Here is a 20522-nt window from a genome sequence, read left to right on the forward strand (position 1 = left end):
CACATGCATTACCAATTTATTAATATGACAATTCTTCATATTTTGAGAGACCAAATGCATATAAAATTAAATTCTGTCCCACTGAAACTTTTGGTGTAAAATTGGAATCGGGTATTGCCTTTTCTTTTTCAATTTGATCTTCTCGGGTAGAAATTTGTTGCCTTTTAAGTCTTGTTGAAGGCAGGAATTTATTAGGATTATTTCATATGTATCGAATGGTGTCCCTTATCTCACAATGCATGCAAGCCCGTGTGAATTTATAAATGTTGACATGTGGTTTCCATCCCTGTTGTGAGTAGTAGGTAAAAGATTCAGTAAAAAAAATTCGATACGTGTAGTATAGTTCAATTTATCAAGTGTTATGCTACATGTACATTATGGTGTTCATAATGTACAAGTGGCATAACATCATTGGAGAGTTGAAAAAATAATTTTTTTCAACCCTCCACTAATGTAATTCCACATGTATATTATGGACACTTTTATAGATACTATAATGTATATATAGAATTATCCATTTATTATTGAACCTTGTAAGATGTACATCAAAATTTACATAAATGATTACATAATATCCACGTGGCACTCTATTATTTGTTAATTGAAATTCATGCGACTTTTTCATCCAATCTTTTACCTCTATACCATATTTTTCACAAAATTAAAGTTTATTGAATCGAATCTTAAATGCGCATTGGGGGAGATTGATGCAGCAAATTAAAATGCAAAAAAATTCAATGCAGACTAACATATGAAATTAAATACAGTTATTTCAAAGAAAATCGAGAATTTTGGAAAACTCAATTGAATAACATATGAAATTTTATGAGTCTTTTAAAATGTAAGATTTATTTTAGCTTCAAATCTATTGGGAAAAGAATTTTTTTTCCCCCCAAATACTGTCTCTCGTTATAAATAAAAAAATTAAAAATTATCTTCGGATCCGTAAAACACCGACACTTTCTTTTATATATCTTTATAGCGTTTTTACTAAATTTAATATCATATTCCTAGGAAATTGATGAAGTGTAGAAACATTATTAACCTTCTTCTAACTTGTCAGTTTTAATTTTATATTATAATTAACAAAATTCAGTAGTTTTGTTAATTAATAAATTAAAATGATGAATATGAGGAATTTCAAATTCAAGAATCTTGTGGGAGAGTGTTGAATTACAAGTAGGGAATGTCAAAAGACGTCATTAGGACAAGAAATTTTGTTGTTTAAATTATAGTAATCAGTTGTTAAGGTATATTCCAACGGAATTAGAATGTTTGTACATATAACCTGGTCCAGAATAAGGAAACAAAGGACATCTTGAGATTTTATTAATTAACTTGCACCAAGAAATATGACATATAAGCTGTGTGCATTTCTTATTTTTGAGAACGTATTTTTGTTTATTACATCAGTATATATATGCATTTTATGTTTAATACTATACGTACGATTGATTAAAAAATACTATAAGTATTATGGTCGTTTAGTTATCTATTACTTATTGCTTTTTACCCCTCAAATCAAATCCTAAACCCTTAGAGACATACCATCAAGTGGAAGCTATTTGCCTTCTCATTTAAATGTACAATTTTTAGAATCACGAAGTACGATATTATTGACAATAAAGTACGTGATGAATCTTTTCAAATTTACAAATAATATTTCGCAAGGTCCTAAGAAACATAGTCTGCATCATTATCATTTCAATCAAAATTCTTGATCGTATTTCACGAGGTCCTACGAAACATAGTCTACATCATTATCATTTCTATCAAATTTCTTGATCGTATACTTTAATTCCGTTATATTATTCGTAATTTGGCCACTCTATTAGCGACATCAACTTTAGATTCGACATGACCTTGTTAAAACATACAATTGTTATGCATATTGTGAAATTAGAGATTTTCAAATTAAAACATGAATCTTCAAAGAAACTTCTTCTTGTTCATCCAAAAAAGTTTCAATTGCTCCCTTTAAACGTAATCCTATATTTCATCAGTAAAATATGGTAAAAAAATCACCACAAAGCTAAAAGTCTGAAATAGGAGACCAGTTAAAAGAGATTAGTCGCTATAACGCACATTAGTCGACGCCAAGGTTTAACGATTGCTCCGTCGAATATGACTTTTATCATATCGACAAAGCGACCAATTGTGTAACATTATTTAAATTTGCGTCACTATATATGTCGACTATGAACCCGTGCCCATTTATATATAAGGCCCATATAGTTAGACAGAACTGCCCACACTTTGGACCTAAATTGACTCAAATAGCACTTGGATAGTCTAGTTTGGACAAATGGTCCAAGAACCTACAAACTCATCCAAAGAATTAAAAAGTTCAGTTAATTAAAGAAATAAAGAATAATAACGAAATTAAAATCAATCATCCATTAACATTATCAAACCCAAGAAAAAATAAAGAAAATAAAAACAGTTATCACAGATGCATACTACAATCTTTTCTTTTCTCTCCATGTTTCCTTCCCCTCTTCACCCCAATGGATCCCATTTTATCCATAGCAGCAGCAAATAACTGGGAAAACTTCTTTTTATCCTTTGCCAGATTTTGAACCAAGGGCCTTGTTCTTGGGTCCAAAAACAGAGCTTGATCAGAACCCAACAAGCCCAATTTAGCCTCCAAATTCCCATAATATGCATTGTCAAATGCAAAAGGGGTTTTCACATCAAATGGTGCAACAACATCATAATTCCCTCCAAATTGTGGGCATGACATTTTGAGGGCCTTCAGGAGTCTTGAGTCAATATTTGGGTCGGGTTGCTTGGTGCCTTTGTAGTTGTATATGCGACTGAGAAAATGATGACAGTGGGCAAAACCAATGGTGTGTGCACCCGAGAGGATGACTAGGTCTTCGAGTGTTAAGCCTTTGGATTTAAAGAGCCAAATAAGTTCATCCAATGTCGAATTTGCTTGAGGAAGATTTGAGTGGACTCTTGATGCCATGGAAATTTTTCCATCCCACCTTCCTTTTTTCACTTGATAATATGGACCTCCGGCCTTTAATATATGCAAAATCACAATATCAATATATACCCTAGTAATTAGTGTTTTAAGAATTGGACCAGACCGGTCCGTCGGACTAGTAACCCGGCAAACCAGTATGCTGTCCGGTCCGGGTTGAAACAATTGGTGCTGACAACAGTTGAAACCTAATTTTTTTAAGACCTCGAAAGCACAAACAGATTTGAAGGTACATGGATGACTGATAAATGACCAAATTAGAGAAAAAAATTAATATTTGTCTGGTTATATACTGGCCAAAATTGTACAGCTGTTATATTTTTAATTTAATCACCCTGCATTCGACATCCTAATCAATAGTCTGTCACTATCAACCAAAATAACAGGAAAATATGTCTCACCAAATGGACAAAATCTCTGGCAGCAATTGCAAGTATATCTGCGCAGGATACAACTCCAGGGCACTTGCTCTCCACCAATGATTTGGCCTTCTTTATGCTATCAAATGCCTCCACTGCTAGTTCCTTGTTATCCTCTGCGTCCTTCTCTGATAATTCTTTGCTTCCCATTCTTGTTTTAATAAGTACTGATGCATCACATCCCTTAAGCAAAACCATTCATAAATAATTACAAGACAGCTTAAACTTGTGCGGGTTGTATTAGTTGTTTAAACTTCTAGACGAAGTGATCCAACAATTAAATATGGAGATGGGGGAATACCTCAACGAAGCAATCATGGAAGAAGAGGCGAATGGTGGCTGGACCAGATACCGGCGCTTCTCTGAATTGCAGGGAGGTTACGGATGCAACAAGCTGGTCGACCGGAGGGCAGGATTTGGCGTAGTAATCGACAGAGAGTTGTCGTGGCGGCCGGCCAGTGGTGTTGGCCGTGGACTTGGGGAATGAGTGTATAGCCAATGTAACAAGGAAAAGGAAAATGAGCACGAAAATGATAACAGGGAATGAATTGGAAGAGACAGACATGGCAGTTTTTTTTTTTAGAGAGCAATGTTCTAGGACAAATTAGCAAATATTATTGAAGTGAGTGTCACTGGGAGAAAAAAACCTGTCACGTTAATGAGAGAATCAAATCCCGTGACCGTGAGGCCCAGAAGTTGTGAAAAATTAAATTTTCAGAGACACACACACACACACAAGCCCTCGTGAAATGGAAGAAAACTGCAGGAAAAAGTATAATCCGTGTCATAAAAGGAATAAAACCATGAATGCATTACTGCTCGACTTATTTCCTCTATTAGCACACAGTACTCATTGGGCTAAACAGTATAATAAAACGACTAGAGAACTTCTTTTTCTTCTTCAATAATGTCTAGGAATATCAAACATTCTATCTTAAAAAATAAGTTTACTGCATTTTGCGTGGCTCTTTCTAAGAAATTTATTGGTGGACGGCGTAAACTTTACCCTTGTACAATATACCATTTGCTCTTTTTGTTTGATTAGATATTTAAAGTCTGAGGATTTGTTGGTTTGATATCAGATAAAAAAATTGCTCCCTTTAAACGTAATCCTATATTTCATCAGTAAAATATGGTAAAAAAATCACCACAAAGCTAAAAGTCTGAAATAGGAGACCAGTTAAAAGAGATTAGTCGCTATAACGCACATTAGTCGACGCCAAGGTTTAACGATTGCTCCGTCGAATATGACTTTTATCATATCGACAAAGCGACCAATTGTGTAACATTATTTAAATTTGCGTCACTATATATGTCGACTATGAACCCGTGCCCATTTATATATAAGGCCCATATAGTTAGACAGAACTGCCCACACTTTGGACCTAAATTGACTCAAATAGCACTTGGATAGTCTAGTTTGGACAAATGGTCCAAGAACCTACAAACTCATCCAAAGAATTAAAAAGTTCAGTTAATTAAAGAAATAAAGAATAATAACGAAATTAAAATCAATCATCCATTAACATTATCAAACCCAAGAAAAAATAAAGAAAATAAAAACAGTTATCACAGATGCATACTACAATCTTTTCTTTTCTCTCCATGTTTCCTTCCCCTCTTCACCCCAATGGATCCCATTTTATCCATAGCAGCAGCAAATAACTGGGAAAACTTCTTTTTATCCTTTGCCAGATTTTGAACCAAGGGCCTTGTTCTTGGGTCCAAAAACAGAGCTTGATCAGAACCCAACAAGCCCAATTTAGCCTCCAAATTCCCATAATATGCATTGTCAAATGCAAAAGGGGTTTTCACATCAAATGGTGCAACAACATCATAATTCCCTCCAAATTGTGGGCATGACATTTTGAGGGCCTTCAGGAGTCTTGAGTCAATATTTGGGTCGGGTTGCTTGGTGCCTTTGTAGTTGTATATGCGACTGAGAAAATGATGGCAGTGGGCAAAACCAATGGTGTGTGCACCCGAGAGGACGACTAGGTCTTCGAGTGTTAAGCCTTTGGATTTAAAGAGCCAAATAAGTTCGTCCACTGTTGAATTTGCTTGAGGAAGGTTGGAGTGGACTCTTGATGCCATGGAAATTTTTCCATCCCACCTTCCTTTTTTCACTTGATAATATGGACCTCCAGCCTTTAATATATACAAAATCACATTATCAATATATACCCTAGTAATTAGTGTTATAAGAATTGGACCAGACCGGCCCGTCGGACTAGTAACCCGCCAAACCAGTATGCCGTCCGGTCCCGGTTGAAACAATTGGACTAGATAGCTGACAACAGTTGAAACCTAATTTTTTTAAGACCTCAAAAGCACAAACAGATTTGAAGGTACATGGATGACTGATAAATGACCAAATTAGAGAAAAAAATTAATATTTGTCTGGTTATATACTGGCCAAAATTTTACAGCTGTTATATTTCTAATTTAGTCACCCTGCATTCGACATCCTAATCAATAGTCTGTCACTATCAACCAAATAACAGGAAAATATGTCTCACCAAATGGACGAAATCTCTGGCAGCAATTGCAAGTATATCTGCGCAGGATACAACTCCGGGGCACTTGCTCTCCACCAATGATTTGGCCTTCTTTATGCTATCAAATGCCTCCACTGCTAGTTCCTTGTTATCGTCTGCGTCCTTCTCTGATAATTCTTTGCTTCCCATTCTTGTTTTAATAAGTACTGATGCATCACATCCCTTAAGCAACACCATTCATAAATAATTACAAGACAGCTTAAACTTGTGCGGGTTATATTAGTTGTTTAAACTTCTAGACGAAGTGATCCAACAATTAAATGTGGAGATGGGGGGATACCTCAACGAAGCAATCATGGAAGAAGAGGCGAATGGTGGCTGGACCAGATACCGGCGCTTCTCTGAATTGCAGGGAGGTTACGGATGCAACAAGCTGGTCGACCAGAGGGCAGGATTTGGCGTAGTAATCGACAGAGAGTTGTCGTGGCGGCCGGCCAGTGGTGTTGGCCGTGGACTTGGGGAATGAGTGTATAGCCAATGTAACAAGGAAAAGGAAAATGAGCACGAAAATGATAACAGGGAATGAATTGGAAGAGACAGACATGGCAGTTTTTTTTTTTAGAGAGCAATGTTCTAGGACAAATTAGCAAATATTATTGAAGTGAGTGTCACTGGGAGAAAAAAACCTGTCACGTTAATGAGAGAATCAAATCCCGTGACCGTGAGGCCCAGAAGTTGTGAAAAATTAAATTTTCACAGACACACACACACACACAAGCCCTCGTGAAATGGAAGAAAACTGCAGGAAAAAGTATAATCCGTGTCATAAAAGGAATAAAACCATGAATGCATTACTGCTCGACTTATTTCCTCTATTAGCACACAGTACTCATTGGGCTAAACAGTATAATAAAACGACTAGAGAACTTCTTTTTCTTCTTCAATAATGTCTAGGAATATCAAACATTCTATCTTAAAAAATAAGTTTACTGCATTTTGCGTGGCTCTTTCTAAGAAATTTATTGGTGGACGGCGTAAACTTTACCCTTGTACAATATACCATTTGCTCTTTTTGTTTGATTAGATATTTAAAGTCCGAGGATTTGTTGGTTTGATATCAGATAAAATAACACTGTTCAGCGAAAAGCATCATTTCATTTTCACGGGCATAGCCACCGACTTTAATTTTATATATTGTATTATTCGTAATTTTTAGTGTTACTAATACGCCCTTAGCATGGAAGTGTACTCGATGCTTGAACATGGACTAAACTCACCGGCACTTTATGAGCATAAATAGAAGACTTTGACATGGCATACTTTTTTTTGTCTGTTTTAATATCATATTGATTATTACGTCGTCTAGAGTCGCGAAAGAGAGACCTGAACACCATCTTTAAATGCAGTGCATTGAGGAATCTCACCAACTTATTAACTACCTTTCAATATAAATTTAACAAAATAACAGGAAAATATGTCTCACCAAATGGACGAAATCTCTGGCAGCAATTGCAAGTATATCTGCGCAGGATACAACTCCAGGGCACTTGCTCTCCACCAATGATTTGGCCTTCTTTATGCTATCAAATGCCTCCACTGCTAGTTCCTTGTTATCCTCTGCGTCCTTCTCTGATAATTCTTTGCTTCCCATTCTTGTTTTAATAAGTACTGATGCATCACATCCCTTAAGCAAAACCATTCATAAATAATTACAAGACAGCTTAAACTTGTGCGGGTTGTATTAGTTGTTTAAACTTCTAGACGAAGTGATCCAACAATTAAATATGGAGATGGGGGAATACCTCAACGAAGCAATCATGGAAGAAGAGGCGAATGGTGGCTGGACCAGATACCGGCGCTTCTCTGAATTGCAGGGAGGTTACGGATGCAACAAGCTGGTCGACCAGAGGGCAGGATTTGGCGTAGTAATCGACAGAGAGTTGTCGTGGCGGCCGGCCAGTGGTGTTGGCCGTGGACTTGGGGAATGAGTGTATAGCCAATGTAACAAGGAAAAGGAAAATGAGCACGAAAATGATAACAGGGAATGAATTGGAAGAGACAGACATGGCAGTTTTTTTTTTTAGAGAGCAATGTTCTAGGACAAATTAGCAAATATTATTGAAGTGAGTGTCACTGGGAGAAAAAAACCTGTCACGTTAATGAGAGAATCAAATCCCGTGACCGTGAGGCCCAGAAGTTGTGAAAAATTAAATTTTCACAGACACACACACACACACAAGCCCTCGTGAAATGGAAGAAAACTGCAGGAAAAAGTATAATCCGTGTCATAAAAGGAATAAAACCATGAATGCATTACTGCTCGACTTATTTCCTCTATTAGCACACAGTACTCATTGGGCTAAACAGTATAATAAAACGACTAGAGAACTTCTTTTTCTTCTTCAATAATGTCTAGGAATATCAAACATTCTATCTTAAAAAATAAGTTTACTGCATTTTGCGTGGCTCTTTCTAAGAAATTTATTGGTGGATGGCGTAAACTTTACCCTTGTACAATATACCATTTGCTCTTTTTGTTTGATTAGATATTTAAAGTCCGAGGATTTGTTGGTTTGATATCAGATAAAATAACACTGTTCAGCGAAAAGCATCATTTCATTTTCACGGGCATAGCCACCGACTTTAATTTTATATATTGTATTATTCGTAATTTTTAGTGTTACTAATACGCCCTTAGCATGGAAGTGTACTCGATGCTTGAACATGGACTAAACTCACCGGCACTTTATGAGCATAAATAGAAGACTTTGACATGGCATACTTTTTTTTGTCTGTTTTAATATCATATTGATTATTACGTCGTCTAGAGTCGCGAAAGAGAGACCTGAACACCATCTTTAAATGCAGTGCATTGAGGAATCTCACCAACTTATTAACTACCTTTCAATATAAATTTAACATTTTCCCTTCCACATGTTGCTCTCAATGGCCATGGCCCATGTGTTCAGTCTTTCATCTAATTGCCTTCTCTTTTCCAATTTATGGTTTCATTGAGTGGATTGAGCCTTTTGTTTTGTGCAAAGTAAAAGCTGTGGACCTGTTGGAAAATAATGGAGGGATGGAGTAGAGACAAAAGAAATAGCAATAAAATTGCAGCAACAAGATGAAGAAATCACAAATGTTGTTAATAACAATTTCGAAGGCTCGAAGGCGGGATCGCTGTCCTCAGATGTTATTTGCCCCCTTTCCGGTGTTTATAAGTTACTTAAGGGTATTCTGGCAAATTGTTTGAAAGATTATAACAAGTCTTGTAAAAAAATTTTTTTTTTTTTTACTAAAACACAAAGTAAAATTCTTCAAAACTTGAAGAACACGATAGAGTAAATGAATATAAATGTTGAACAAGGGTTTAATTTTAATTGTGGAATTGGAATGAATCTCAAATGTTTTTCAATTAACTTCCCTTGAATCATGGCTCTACTATTTATAGACTTCAACCTTGTCCATGAAATGGTGCAAAAAAACGAGTGAAAGGCCACCAAATTCAAAGTTGCAACGTTTGAAAACGGCCTCCAACGATCGAATATGAAGTAGCATGCGATCGCATGGTTTAAAACTTTGCAGTTGCATGGTTAATGCAGAAAACCAACCTAGTTTTTTGAAGGTGGCCATGTGACCGCAAAGCCAAATGCCATGCGGTCGCATGGCCTTATCTTGGGCCTCTGTTTTCACCATTTTTTCATTCCACGGTTATTTTCTTGGTTTTGAACAATTAATACTCAACAATGCCCTATTTGTTTAAAATTAACAAAGTCTCGTATTCAAAGTATACTCATACATAATGACTAGATATCTTTCGATTTAAATTTAATCATAATATAACTCACACAAGGTAAAGTTGGAATCAAAGGCAGTGTTTAAGCTTTGAACTAGTTATTCTATATGACAGTACCGATGAAAAAACACACGAGTACCACGTGTTCTCAAGTTTCTCATGACTTACTTAGAGCTATTATGGCCTTGCGTTTTATCCTTTTCAACAAATTTTTAAGAGAGAAACTCCAACTCTCTATTAAGGCGGCACCACCTCAAAGTTTGTCCAGATAGAGTTCTTTCAGTACCTTTATTATTGTTAGATGTACTTGTGTTTTAATACTGAACTTTATTAAGCGCTTTAAAGCTCAACCCTCACTCCAATAACAACAAGCATTATTTTAATTAGGATAGGGTCGCCGCGGATTCAAATAATGTTGCAACTATCCACAAATCAAATGACTTGTTATCCTTTGAACTCGTGGATTACCTTTTAAGTAACAACGGGTAGGGTTGCCATCATTGGTGGATCATTTGGTTTAGGAGTTTCAACCTCATCCTATTTAAAGGTTTAGTCAAATGATCCACCAAATTCTTAATTGACCTCACATAATTTAGGAAAATTATTCTATCTTTGATTAATTTCCTTATGCAGTCATGTCTGAGACTCATATATCTAGACTTTCCATTGTATACTTCATTATATGCTTTTTCTAATGTGGCTTGACTATCACATATGATAAGCATTGAAGAAATATTCTTCGATCCCTAAGGTATCTCATAAAAGAGATCTTTAAGCCACTCAGCCTCTTTCTCAGTTTTCGATAGTGCTACAAATTTAGATTTCATAGTCGAGTGTGTTATGCATTGTTTCTTTGACTTCTAAGAAATAGCACCTCCTCTTAGAGTAAACATCTAATCCGAGGTGGATTTACTTTCACCCATGCTAAAAATCTAACTAGCATCGGTAATCCTTCCAATACCGTAGGGAACTTAGTATATTGAAGGCCTAAGTTCTTGGTATTCTTTAAATATCCAAAAACTCTCCCAATGGCCTTCCAATGATCATTGTTTGGATTGCTAGTAAACCTACTAAGTTTACTTATTGCATAGGTTATATCTGGTTTTGTACATTGAACTACATACATAAGATTCCCTATAGCACTAGCATATTCAAGCTGAGCAATCGTCCTTCCATCATTCTTTACAAGTTTTGAACTTGGATCAATCGGGGCACTATACTCTTTTATCTTTAGATGTTTGAACTTATTTATCAGATTTTCTATATAATGTGATTGATTTAGATAGTAACTCCCACTAGTCTTTGTGACTTTGATATCTAAGATGGTATACACCTGTCCAAGGTCTTTCATTTTGAATGTGAAAGATAGAAACCTCTTCATTTCTTCTATACTGTCCCCGTGATTACTTATAATCAATATGTTGTCAACATATAAGCATATAAAAGTAACACAATCATCACATATATTAGAATATAAACATCTATCTATGCTATTATGTTTAAACCCGTATGATATAATTGCTAAGTCAAAATTCTCATGTCATTTCTTAGGTGCCTGTTTCAAGCCGTATAACGATTTCATCAACTTGCATACCTTATGTTCGTTTTCAGGTAGAATAAAACAGTCGGGTTGTTTCATATAGACTTCATCATCGAGATCCCCATTTAAGAATGCTGTCTTGACATCCATTTGACGAACATGCAAGTCATGTATTGAAATTAAAACAAATAATATCCTTATTGATGTTATTCTAGCTACCCTGCATAAGTGTCAAAATAGTCTATTCCTTCATTTTGTTGATAACCTTTGGCCACCAATCTAGTTTTGAACGTATTTAGAGAGCCATCAACATTATATTTTCTCATAAAAACCCATTTATATCCAATAAGTTTGGATCCCGGTGGTAAATCGACAAGTTCCTAAGCATTATTTGACATTATCGAATCCATTTCATCTTTGATTGCATCTTTCCAAAAAATATTGCCACGAGAAGCCATAACTTTTTTAAAAGTTTTAGGGTTGGTTTCCACTTATAGAACAAAAGGAATTATTCTTACAACATTCAACACATTTTCTTCTACTAAGTAAAAAGAAATAAATTGAGAATCAATTTTATTCTGTCCTAAAGATTTTTTAATTTGAGTTCTCTTGCTTCGTTGTGGTTTACTAGACTTATCAATATCTTTAGAAGACATTTCATCACGTGTTCCACTTGATCTAGGGATATTTTCCCTTAATTCATTATCCGATGATAACAAATTTTCAAAGAACTCTACATCACTTGATTCAATAATCACATTGATCTCTAAGTTTAGCTATCTATAAGATTTGCTATTATTAGCATATCCAACGAAAACACATTTAATGCCTCTTGGACCCAATTTGATCTTATTAGGGTTGATGTTCTTGCAATAAGCAAAACACCTCACACTTTGAAGTATTCAATGTTCGATTTTCTTCTTTTCCACAATTTATAAGGAGAAACATTTGTATGTTTAGAAGGAATCCTATTAAGTATTTTACATGCACCTAATAAAGTTTCACCCCACACATTAAATAACAACTTAGCATAAATAAGCATGTTATTAATCATTTCAACCGAGGTTCTATTTTTTCTTTCAGCCAAACATTTGGCTCGGGTGTCTTAAGTGTAGAACATTGATGAATTGTGCCATATTGTTCACAAAATAAGTTAAATTTACTAGAAAAGTATTCACCATCTCTATCACTTCTTAATGTCTTTATTTTCCTACCTAAATGATTTTCAACTTCATTCTCATACACCTTAAACATGTCAAAAACCTCGTGTTTATATTTCATCAAATAAACATACGTGTATCTAGTGCTATCATCAATAAAGGTAATAAGATATATATTTCCACCTCTAGTTAACATACCATTTAATTCACATATATTTTTATGAATTAATTCTAAGATACTAAAGATCCTTTTCACACTTTGATATGGCCTTCAATCATTTTAGATTCTACACATGTTTTGCATTTATATTCATTATTTTCATCATATGAAATTAATTAACATTTTTATTACGTTTCATAGTACTTCTACCAATATGAACTAATTTAGCACGCTACAATGAAAATAAGTCAAGAGAATAAGGAAAATCAACTTTATTTATTTATTTATTTGTCAACGGTACAAAATTTGACAATTCCTTTACAAGAATAGCCTTTATCAACAAATTTCCCTTTAAGGGATAATACAAGTTTACCGGACTTAAATACATTTTTAATACTCGATTTTTCTAAAAGATTTCTACTAACCAAATTTCTATTCATATCCAGACTATGTAGTACATTTGTAAGAGCAACAATTTTCCCGGATGTGAAGATGATATCAACATTTCCTTTTCCAATCACTTTGGACCGAACCTTGTTACCCATTTGAATCTTTTGGTCTCCATCTACTTCATGATATGTTTTGAATAATGATTTGTCATATGATATGCATCATAGCACAAATATCATACCACAATCCGAGAACCTTTCCCTTAATTGCATTTATTTCGCTTACGGTGGCCACAATTTTGTCCTCTTGGATGGAATTTATTTTACCTTCGGAGATGTTTCGTTTTCGGTGTCTACAATCTTTTGCATAGTATCCAGATTTTTCACACACAAAACATCTTCCTTTGGTCTTTTTCTTGGATTTATTAAAGTTCCTCGAAGGCTTTCTCTTGCTGGATTTTGTAGGCGGTTTAGATTTTTCAACGACATTAGCCATAGAAGTTCCTTCATAAGAGTTTTTATTCTTATCCCGCATTCTGGATTCTTCCTCAATCTGAAAATGTTTTTGCAGTCGTTCCAAAAAATAATTTTCAGAACTATGCATGATAGTCTTCCGTATTCTTTCCAAGTTCTTGAGAGTTTAGCGATTACAGCCCCCACTAGAAAGGTCTTCGGGGTTCAATCTTCACCGCATTTAATTTGTTAACAATCACTTGTATCTCGTGTACTTGGAGAAGAAGGGGAATATTATCTGAGAGTTTAAAATCAATGTATATCAAAATCAAAAATTTCTTGGTACCTTCTTCTTCCGCTTTATACTTACTCTCTAATGCATTCCAAATGTCCTTCACCGATGTTGTGTTATGTATAAATCAAACAAACGCTCCGACAATGCATTGAGTATGTGACCGTGGCATATTAATTTATCTTCTTGGCATTTTTGCCTTTCAACCTTGATTGCTTCGGTCTCTCCATTTGTGGGTTCTGGTAACGACACCAAATCTGGATCCAAAATATAGAAGATCTTCAACGCAACAAGGAATAATTTCAACTTGTCTTACTACCGCGTGAAATTTGTGTCATCGAACCGATCCAACTGCACCAAGTCTTGATTCATGAGTTTGATTGTCGCCATTGTTGTCTTGCTCTCTATCGCAGGAAATAACATTTTATATTGTTGGAAAATAATGGGGGATGGAGTAGAGACAAAAGAAATAGCAATAAAATTGCAGCAACAAGATGAAGAAATCACAAATGTTGTTAATAACAATTTCGAATGCTTAATGAAATAAATAAAACTGATTTCGCTTATGTTGTGGATTTATTTTCATTATGGCATGCTAGATTAGGTCATGTTGGAATAAGTGCCATGAAACGCATGAAAAATTATGAATTGATCTCATATGATTGAAATAATGAAAATAAATGCAAGATTTGTGTTGAATCTAAAATGATCAAAAAGCCTTACCATAGTGTAAAAATGACTTTAACATTTTAGAACTTATTCACACCAATATTTTTGAAATGAATGGCATGTTAACTAGAGGTGGAAATATTTACTTTATTACCTTCATTGATAACTTTTCTAGATATACGTATGTTTACTTGATAAAACATAAAAGTGAAGCTTTTGATATGATTAAAGTATACAAAAACGAGGTTAAAAATTATCTAGGAAAGAAAATTAAAACCTTGAGAAATGATAGAGGTGGTGAATATTTTTCCAATGAATTTAATTTGTTTTCTGAACAACATGAAATTATTCATCAATGTTCTGCACGTAGAACACCCTAACAAAACGGCTTGGCTAAAAGAAAAAATAGAACATTTGTAGAAATGATAAATGTCATGATTATTCATGCTAAGTTTCCATTTAATTTGTGGAGTGAAACTTTGTTGAGTGCATGTAGAATACATAATAGAATTTCTTAGAAATATACTAAGGTTTCTCCTTATGAATTATGGAAAGAAAGAAAACCAAACATTGGATACTTCAAAGTGTGGGGGTGTCATGCTTATAGCAAGAACACAAATCCTAACAAGACCAAATTGGATCCAAGAGGCATTAAGTGTGCCTTTGTGGGATATGCAAATAATAGCAAATCTTATAGATTGCTGAATTTGGAGTCCAATGTGATTATCGAATCTAATGATGTGGAGTTCTTTGAGGATTCATTGTCTTCGGATAATGAATTGAGGGAAAATCATGAAAGTATCCCTAGTTCAAGTGGAACACGTGATGAAATGTCTTCTAAAGATGTTGATGAGTCTAGTGAACCACGAAGAAGCAAGAGAACTCGAGTTGAAAAATCTTTGGGATCGGATGAAATTGATTATCAACTTGTCTCCTTTTACTTAGTAGAAGGAAATGAGTTGAATGTTGTTAGAACAATTCATTTTGTTCTACAAGTGGAAACTGACTCTAAAACCTATAAAGAAGCTATGGCTTCTCGTGATAGTATTTTTTAGAAAGATGCAATTAAATATGAAATGGATTCGATAATGTCTAATAAAACTTGGAAACTTGTCGATTTACCACCAGGATCCAAACCTATAGAATGTAAATGGGTATTTAGAAGAAAATATAATGTTGATGGATCCTTAAATACCTTCAAGGCTAGACTAGTAGCCAAAGGATATCGGCAAAAGGAAGGAATTGACTACTTTGATACCTATGTACCGGTTGCTAGAATAACATCAATCAGGATATTGTTCGCTTTAACTTCAATATATGACTTGCATGTTCATCAAATGGATGTCAAGACAATATTCCTAAATGAAGATCTTGATGAGAAGGTCTATATGGAACAACTTGAAGGGTTTGTCCTACCTAGAAATGAACATAAGGTATGCAAGTTGGTGAAATCCTTGTACGGATTGAAGCAAGCACCTAAGAAATGGCATGAGAAATTTGACTTAGCAATTATATCATTCAGGTTTAAACATAATATTGTAGATAAATGTTTATATTTCAAAGTATGTGGAAATTATGTGACATTTATATGCTTAAATGTTGATGACATGTTGATTATGAGTAATCATATGGACGACATAGAAGAAACGAAGAGGTTTCTATCTTTCACATTCAAAATGAAAGATCTTGAACATGTGGATACCATTTTGGATATCAAAGTCACAAAGACTAGTGTGGGTTACTATTTGAGTCAATCACATTATATTGAGATTGTGATAAATAAGTTCAAACATTTGAACCTAAAGGAATATAGTACCCCAATCGATCCAAATCTGACTCTTGTAAAGAATAGTGGAAGGGCGATTGCTCAATTGGAGTATACATGTGCTATAAGGAGTCTTATGTATGCAGTTCAATGCACAAGACCGGACATAACCTATGCAATAAGTAAACTTGACAGGTTTACTAGCAATCCGAACAATAATCATTGGAAAGCCATTAGGAGAGTTCTTAAAGAAAATCAAGAACTTGGGCCTACAATATAATAAATTCCCGACGGTATTGGAAGGATTTACCGATGCTAGTTGGATATCTAGTATGGGTGAAAGTAAATCCACCTCGAGTTGGGTGTTTACTCTTGGAGGAGGTGCTGTTTCTTGGAAATCAAAGAAACAAACATGCATAACACACTCGACCAAGGAATCTGAATTTGTTGCACTATCGGATACCGGGAAAGAGGTTGAGTGGCTTAAGGATCTCTTATATGAGATACTTTTATGATCGAAGAGTATGTCTTTAATACCTATCATGTGTGATAGTCAAGTCATGTTAGCGAAATCATACAATAAGGTATATAATGGAAAGTTTAGACATATGAGTCTAAAACATGATTACATAAGGAAATTAATCAAAGATGGAATAATTTCCCTAAATTATGTAAAGTCAATTGAGAACTTAGCGGATCTTTTAACTAAACCACTAAATAGAGATTTAGTGGCATCTACTTCGAGTAGGATGAGGTTGAAACTCCTTTCAAATAAAGGTCCACCAATGTCGGCAACCCTACCTGTCATTACTCAAAAGGTAATCCACGGGTTCAAAGAGTAAAAACAAGTTATTCAATATGTGGGATGGTCACAACATTATTAAAATCTGCAATGACCCTACCCTAAGTAAAATAATGCTAATTGTTACTGAAGTGAGGGTTGAACATTAAATGTTTTAATGAAGTTCAGTGCTAAAACACAAATACTTCTAAAAGTAACAAAGGTACTGGAAGAATTTCACCTAAACAAACTTCGAGGTGGTACCGCTTCAAGTGAGAGTTGGAGTTTCTCTCTTAAAAGGTTGTTGAATAGGATGAGCGTAATGCCATAACAGCGCTAAGCGAGATATAAGGAACTTGAGAACACGTGGTACTCGTGTGTGTGTTTGGACCGATATTGTTACATGGAATAACTAGTTCAAAGATACAGCTACCTTTGATTCCGACTTTAGTTTGTTTGGATTACACTATGGCTAGATTCAAATCGAAAGATATCTAGTCCTTATGTATGAGTATCGTATGATTTGAGTATGAGTATCCTTTATTGAAATTTTGAACAAGTGGTGGATTGTTATATTGTTGTTCGAAATTCAATTAAGGAATGAAAATGAAATGAAACAACATCAAAAAAAAAAAAAAAAAACCCAGCATAGAAACCAAACGGTGGAAATATATATATAAAAAAAAAAGGAGGCCCAAACTTTGTGCCATGCGATCGCATGGCCATCTACTGAGATTTAAAGGAGCCCTTCAATTACTCCATGTGGCCGCATGGATTAAAACTATGCGGCCACATGGTGATTTCCTGTGATTGTTGGGAGCCTTTTTTTTACCGTTATAACTTTAAAAGTGGTGGCTTTTCAACCTATTTTGGCACATTTCGTGTACATTTGGTGAAGGCCTATAAATAGGTGATAAATCTAAAACCAAATAATGTGAATAACATTTTGTGACCAATACTCATTTCAAAATCAAAGATTAAACAATTGATTGATATTCACACTTAATTTCTTCTTTGTGTTCTTAAAGTTTTGGAGGATCACACTTATACTTTGGTGCTAGATCCTGATCTACAAGACTTGTTATAATCCTACAAATCGGTTGCCAAAGATCCTTAAGCATCTCATTCAATTCCGAGAGGAGTCAAATATAGTTTGAGGATAGCGATTACGCGTTCGAGCCTGCCATTTTATTTTCCTCAAATTTCTGGATATTAATTCAACTTGCGATTACATTTTCATTTTTTTTGTTGTCTCTTCTTCATTCCTCTATATATTTCCAACAGCCTGGCCCCATCTTGGGCCTCCGTTTTCTCCATTTTTTCATTCCACAATTATTTTGTTGGTTTTGAACAATTAATACTCAACAGGACCAGTTGCCCTCAGCCCTCAACTTTAATTGTAACCTGATTTGTGGACCTCAGGGAAAAGAGAAGGAACATTTACGAGTCTAAAATTTTGTTCTCAATTGTGTGTCCGCTCGTAGTTTATTTCATTTTGACTTTCTTGTTTGTCTTACTTGGACTTGAATCCATTGTTATGGGTTCTTGAAGTTGGCTGGCTCGTCCAAAATGGGCTCCTGCAGATGCCTTTCAAATCTTAATAACGGTGACCACGCCAACGTCGTTGACGGCTCCTTCCAATATGCTAATCTAAACAGCCTTTTGCTTATAATTTTTCTCTCCATAAAGATGAAGAGAGCTTAACATATTTGTTTTACAACACCGCTAGGAAAATTGTAGGACGAGATATAGGTAAAATATAGAAATGGAGATTGACTATGCCAATATTGATACACCCGAGGCATTTATTCCCGAGGACTCAATACATACCCCCACCTCATTTCTCTTCTTCAGTCCTCGAGGTCATCTAAGTCCTCGAGATATTGTAGTCCTCGAGATACCTCGAGGACACTTTTACATTCCCTCAATGTCCTCGAGAAATAGTCCTCGAGGACATACACCACCAACATACCTCCTAAAGACCTGGGTACCTAACTAACAAACCTAAACACCCAAGGATTCTACATCAACCCTAACACCACTTGTCAAACAATTCCATTGCAAGTAGGACATTCTTTATAATAGAAATTCCCTTGGATAAAAACTTCCAACCAACACAATCCTACTAGGAGTACACTACCTACTCCTATAAAAGCAGAACCTTGGGCCATTATTCAGGTACGTTTTCTCATTGTTCTTCAGCACATAGCCTCACGCATATATTTCCCTTTCTGACTTAAGCATCGGAGGGGCGACGAGAACACACCTCGTTGCCTTTGTTTCAGGTATCGGAAGATCACGTTCGTGCTCCTCACCAGTCATCAAGCTCGGAAAATCAGCAGGTACGATTTTTGGTAGCATCAGAGATATTGCATATTAGAATGAATAATAGACTAAGGGGAAATGGAGGTGGTGACTTGGGTTACTTTTCCCTTTACTCTCGAAATTTAGGTTGGTCGGTTTTTCTCAAAAAATTATCTAACTAGTATACTTCAATTTCCCAAGTATAAACAGGCAGAAGTCCTAATTTTCTCAATTGGGTAAAGGAAATATATTATGACTGGAAGTTTAGATATTTGTTAGTATGGATTGATTGTCTTCCTAACATAACAAGTAAAAGGGGTTGGAAATGGGGTGGTTTTGGTCTCAGTTTTTCAATAACCAGACTAGAACATTTTTAGATGAGAATTTTATAGGTTTCGTGTTTAATGGTATACTTGAATCAAACTAGACTTTCAGAATCAGTCCTAAAAAGTAGGAATTTTGTATATGGAACTATTCAACCCTGGTGTAATTCAATTCTTCGATAACAGAAAATGTAAAAAAGTTATTAGTTAGTTTTCTCTGGAAATATATTATGATTGAAAGTCTTGATATCCCTTTGTTTATGTACCTCCCATCAGGCTAGTGGCATAAGAAAGTCTGCTATATCTACTATATATTATTTAGGACTGCTTGCTTTTGATCCTGCTTGAGGGTCTGTATCGGTTGATGTGCTTGCTAAGAAAGCGAATTCCTTTTATTATGGAATAACTTTTGACAATGTGCCAAAAGCTTACAGTTCCTAGGAAATTCTTAAAGCGGTGTTCGCTCAGTTTTGACATGACATCAATCTTTGCAACTGGGTTCACACAATTTTACCAAGCCCTTGGAGTCATTATTTGATATAGAGAGGGCAAAGAATAAATCAACTGACGAACTCTCGAACATTTGGGATGATGTAATTTTTTGAACCCCATTAAAATTTTTCCTACAATTGATTTGTTGACGATTTTAAACAAACATATATGTTCTTCAGGCCACTTAATTGTGTATTGGAATTGATTATGCAGTTCAGATCCCACGCTCGCTTTTCACCGGTCTAGAAGATTGTAAGGCAAGATGAACTCAAGCTAATACATATTTCATTGCTTCATACTATATAGAATTTGCAGAAAGTAGTGTTTCGCTAGTAAGCTGACCGATTCAGAGGCAAAATTGCTTCTCGAGACTGCACAATCATTTTACTTAAATGATGCCAGGTACGAACTGGTGGAGCATTTCAACAAAGAAACCCGTGAATTTGAGTTCTAGGATGTCTTGTAGGCATTAGATATGCCTGTTTTGTAGCT

The 20522-nt window shown here is 35.1% G+C and overlaps 2 protein-coding genes across 3 annotated transcripts; both read right to left on the minus strand.

Moving 5' to 3' along the window:
• Positions 1 to 2379: 2379 nt before the first annotated feature.
• Positions 2380 to 4105, minus strand: LOC111408177 (peroxidase 19-like). Its single transcript, XM_023037975.1, has 3 exons — positions 3710 to 4105; positions 3391 to 3591; positions 2380 to 3025 (listed from the first exon to the last, which is right to left on the minus strand). The coding sequence occupies exons 1-3, from the start codon at positions 3971 to 3973 to the stop codon at positions 2447 to 2449; spliced, it is 1044 nt and encodes a 347-aa protein (XP_022893743.1). The 5' UTR covers positions 3974 to 4105; the 3' UTR covers positions 2380 to 2446.
• An 805-nt stretch (positions 4106 to 4910) lies between these two features.
• LOC111407248 (peroxidase 19-like) lies at positions 4911 to 8415 on the minus strand. Of its 2 annotated transcripts, none has more exons than XM_023036625.1 (3): positions 7709 to 8415; positions 7390 to 7590; positions 4911 to 5556 (listed from the first exon to the last, which is right to left on the minus strand). In XM_023036625.1, exons 1-3 carry the CDS (start codon positions 7970 to 7972, stop codon positions 4978 to 4980), a joined length of 1044 nt encoding a protein of 347 aa, XP_022892393.1. In that variant the 5' UTR covers positions 7973 to 8415; the 3' UTR covers positions 4911 to 4977. The 2 variants fall into 2 exon arrangements, with proteins under 2 accessions (XP_022892393.1, XP_022892392.1); XM_023036624.1 differs by lacking the exons at positions 7390 to 7590; positions 7709 to 8415 and adding exons at positions 5928 to 6128; positions 6247 to 6882.
• Positions 8416 to 20522: the final 12107 nt, after the last annotated feature.

Source organism: Olea europaea, chromosome 13 (genome assembly GCF_002742605.1).
Source record: "Olea europaea var. sylvestris chromosome 13, O_europaea_v1, whole genome shotgun sequence".
In the NCBI taxonomy this organism is placed as follows: domain Eukaryota; kingdom Viridiplantae; phylum Streptophyta; class Magnoliopsida; order Lamiales; family Oleaceae; genus Olea; species Olea europaea.

Excerpts from the sequence above, each read along its gene's own strand:
- LOC111407248 (XM_023036625.1), bottom strand. The coding sequence starts at position 7,972 with ATGTCTGTCTCTTCCAATTCATTCCCTGTTATCATTTTCGTGCTCATT. Across the intron at positions 7,591-7,708 it reads TCCATGATTGCTTCGTTGAG|GGATGTGATGCATCAGTACT; the intron begins GTATTCCCCCAT and ends GTTTTGCTTAAG. Across the intron at positions 5,557-7,389 it reads CCAGAGATTTCGTCCATTTG|GCTGGAGGTCCATATTATCA; the intron begins GTGAGACATATT and ends TATATATTAAAG.
- LOC111408177 (XM_023037975.1), bottom strand. The coding sequence starts at position 3,973 with ATGTCTGTCTCTTCCAATTCATTCCCTGTTATCATTTTCGTGCTCATT. Across the intron at positions 3,592-3,709 it reads TCCATGATTGCTTCGTTGAG|GGATGTGATGCATCAGTACT; the intron begins GTATTCCCCCAT and ends GTTTTGCTTAAG. Across the intron at positions 3,026-3,390 it reads CCAGAGATTTTGTCCATTTG|GCCGGAGGTCCATATTATCA; the intron begins GTGAGACATATT and ends CATATATTAAAG.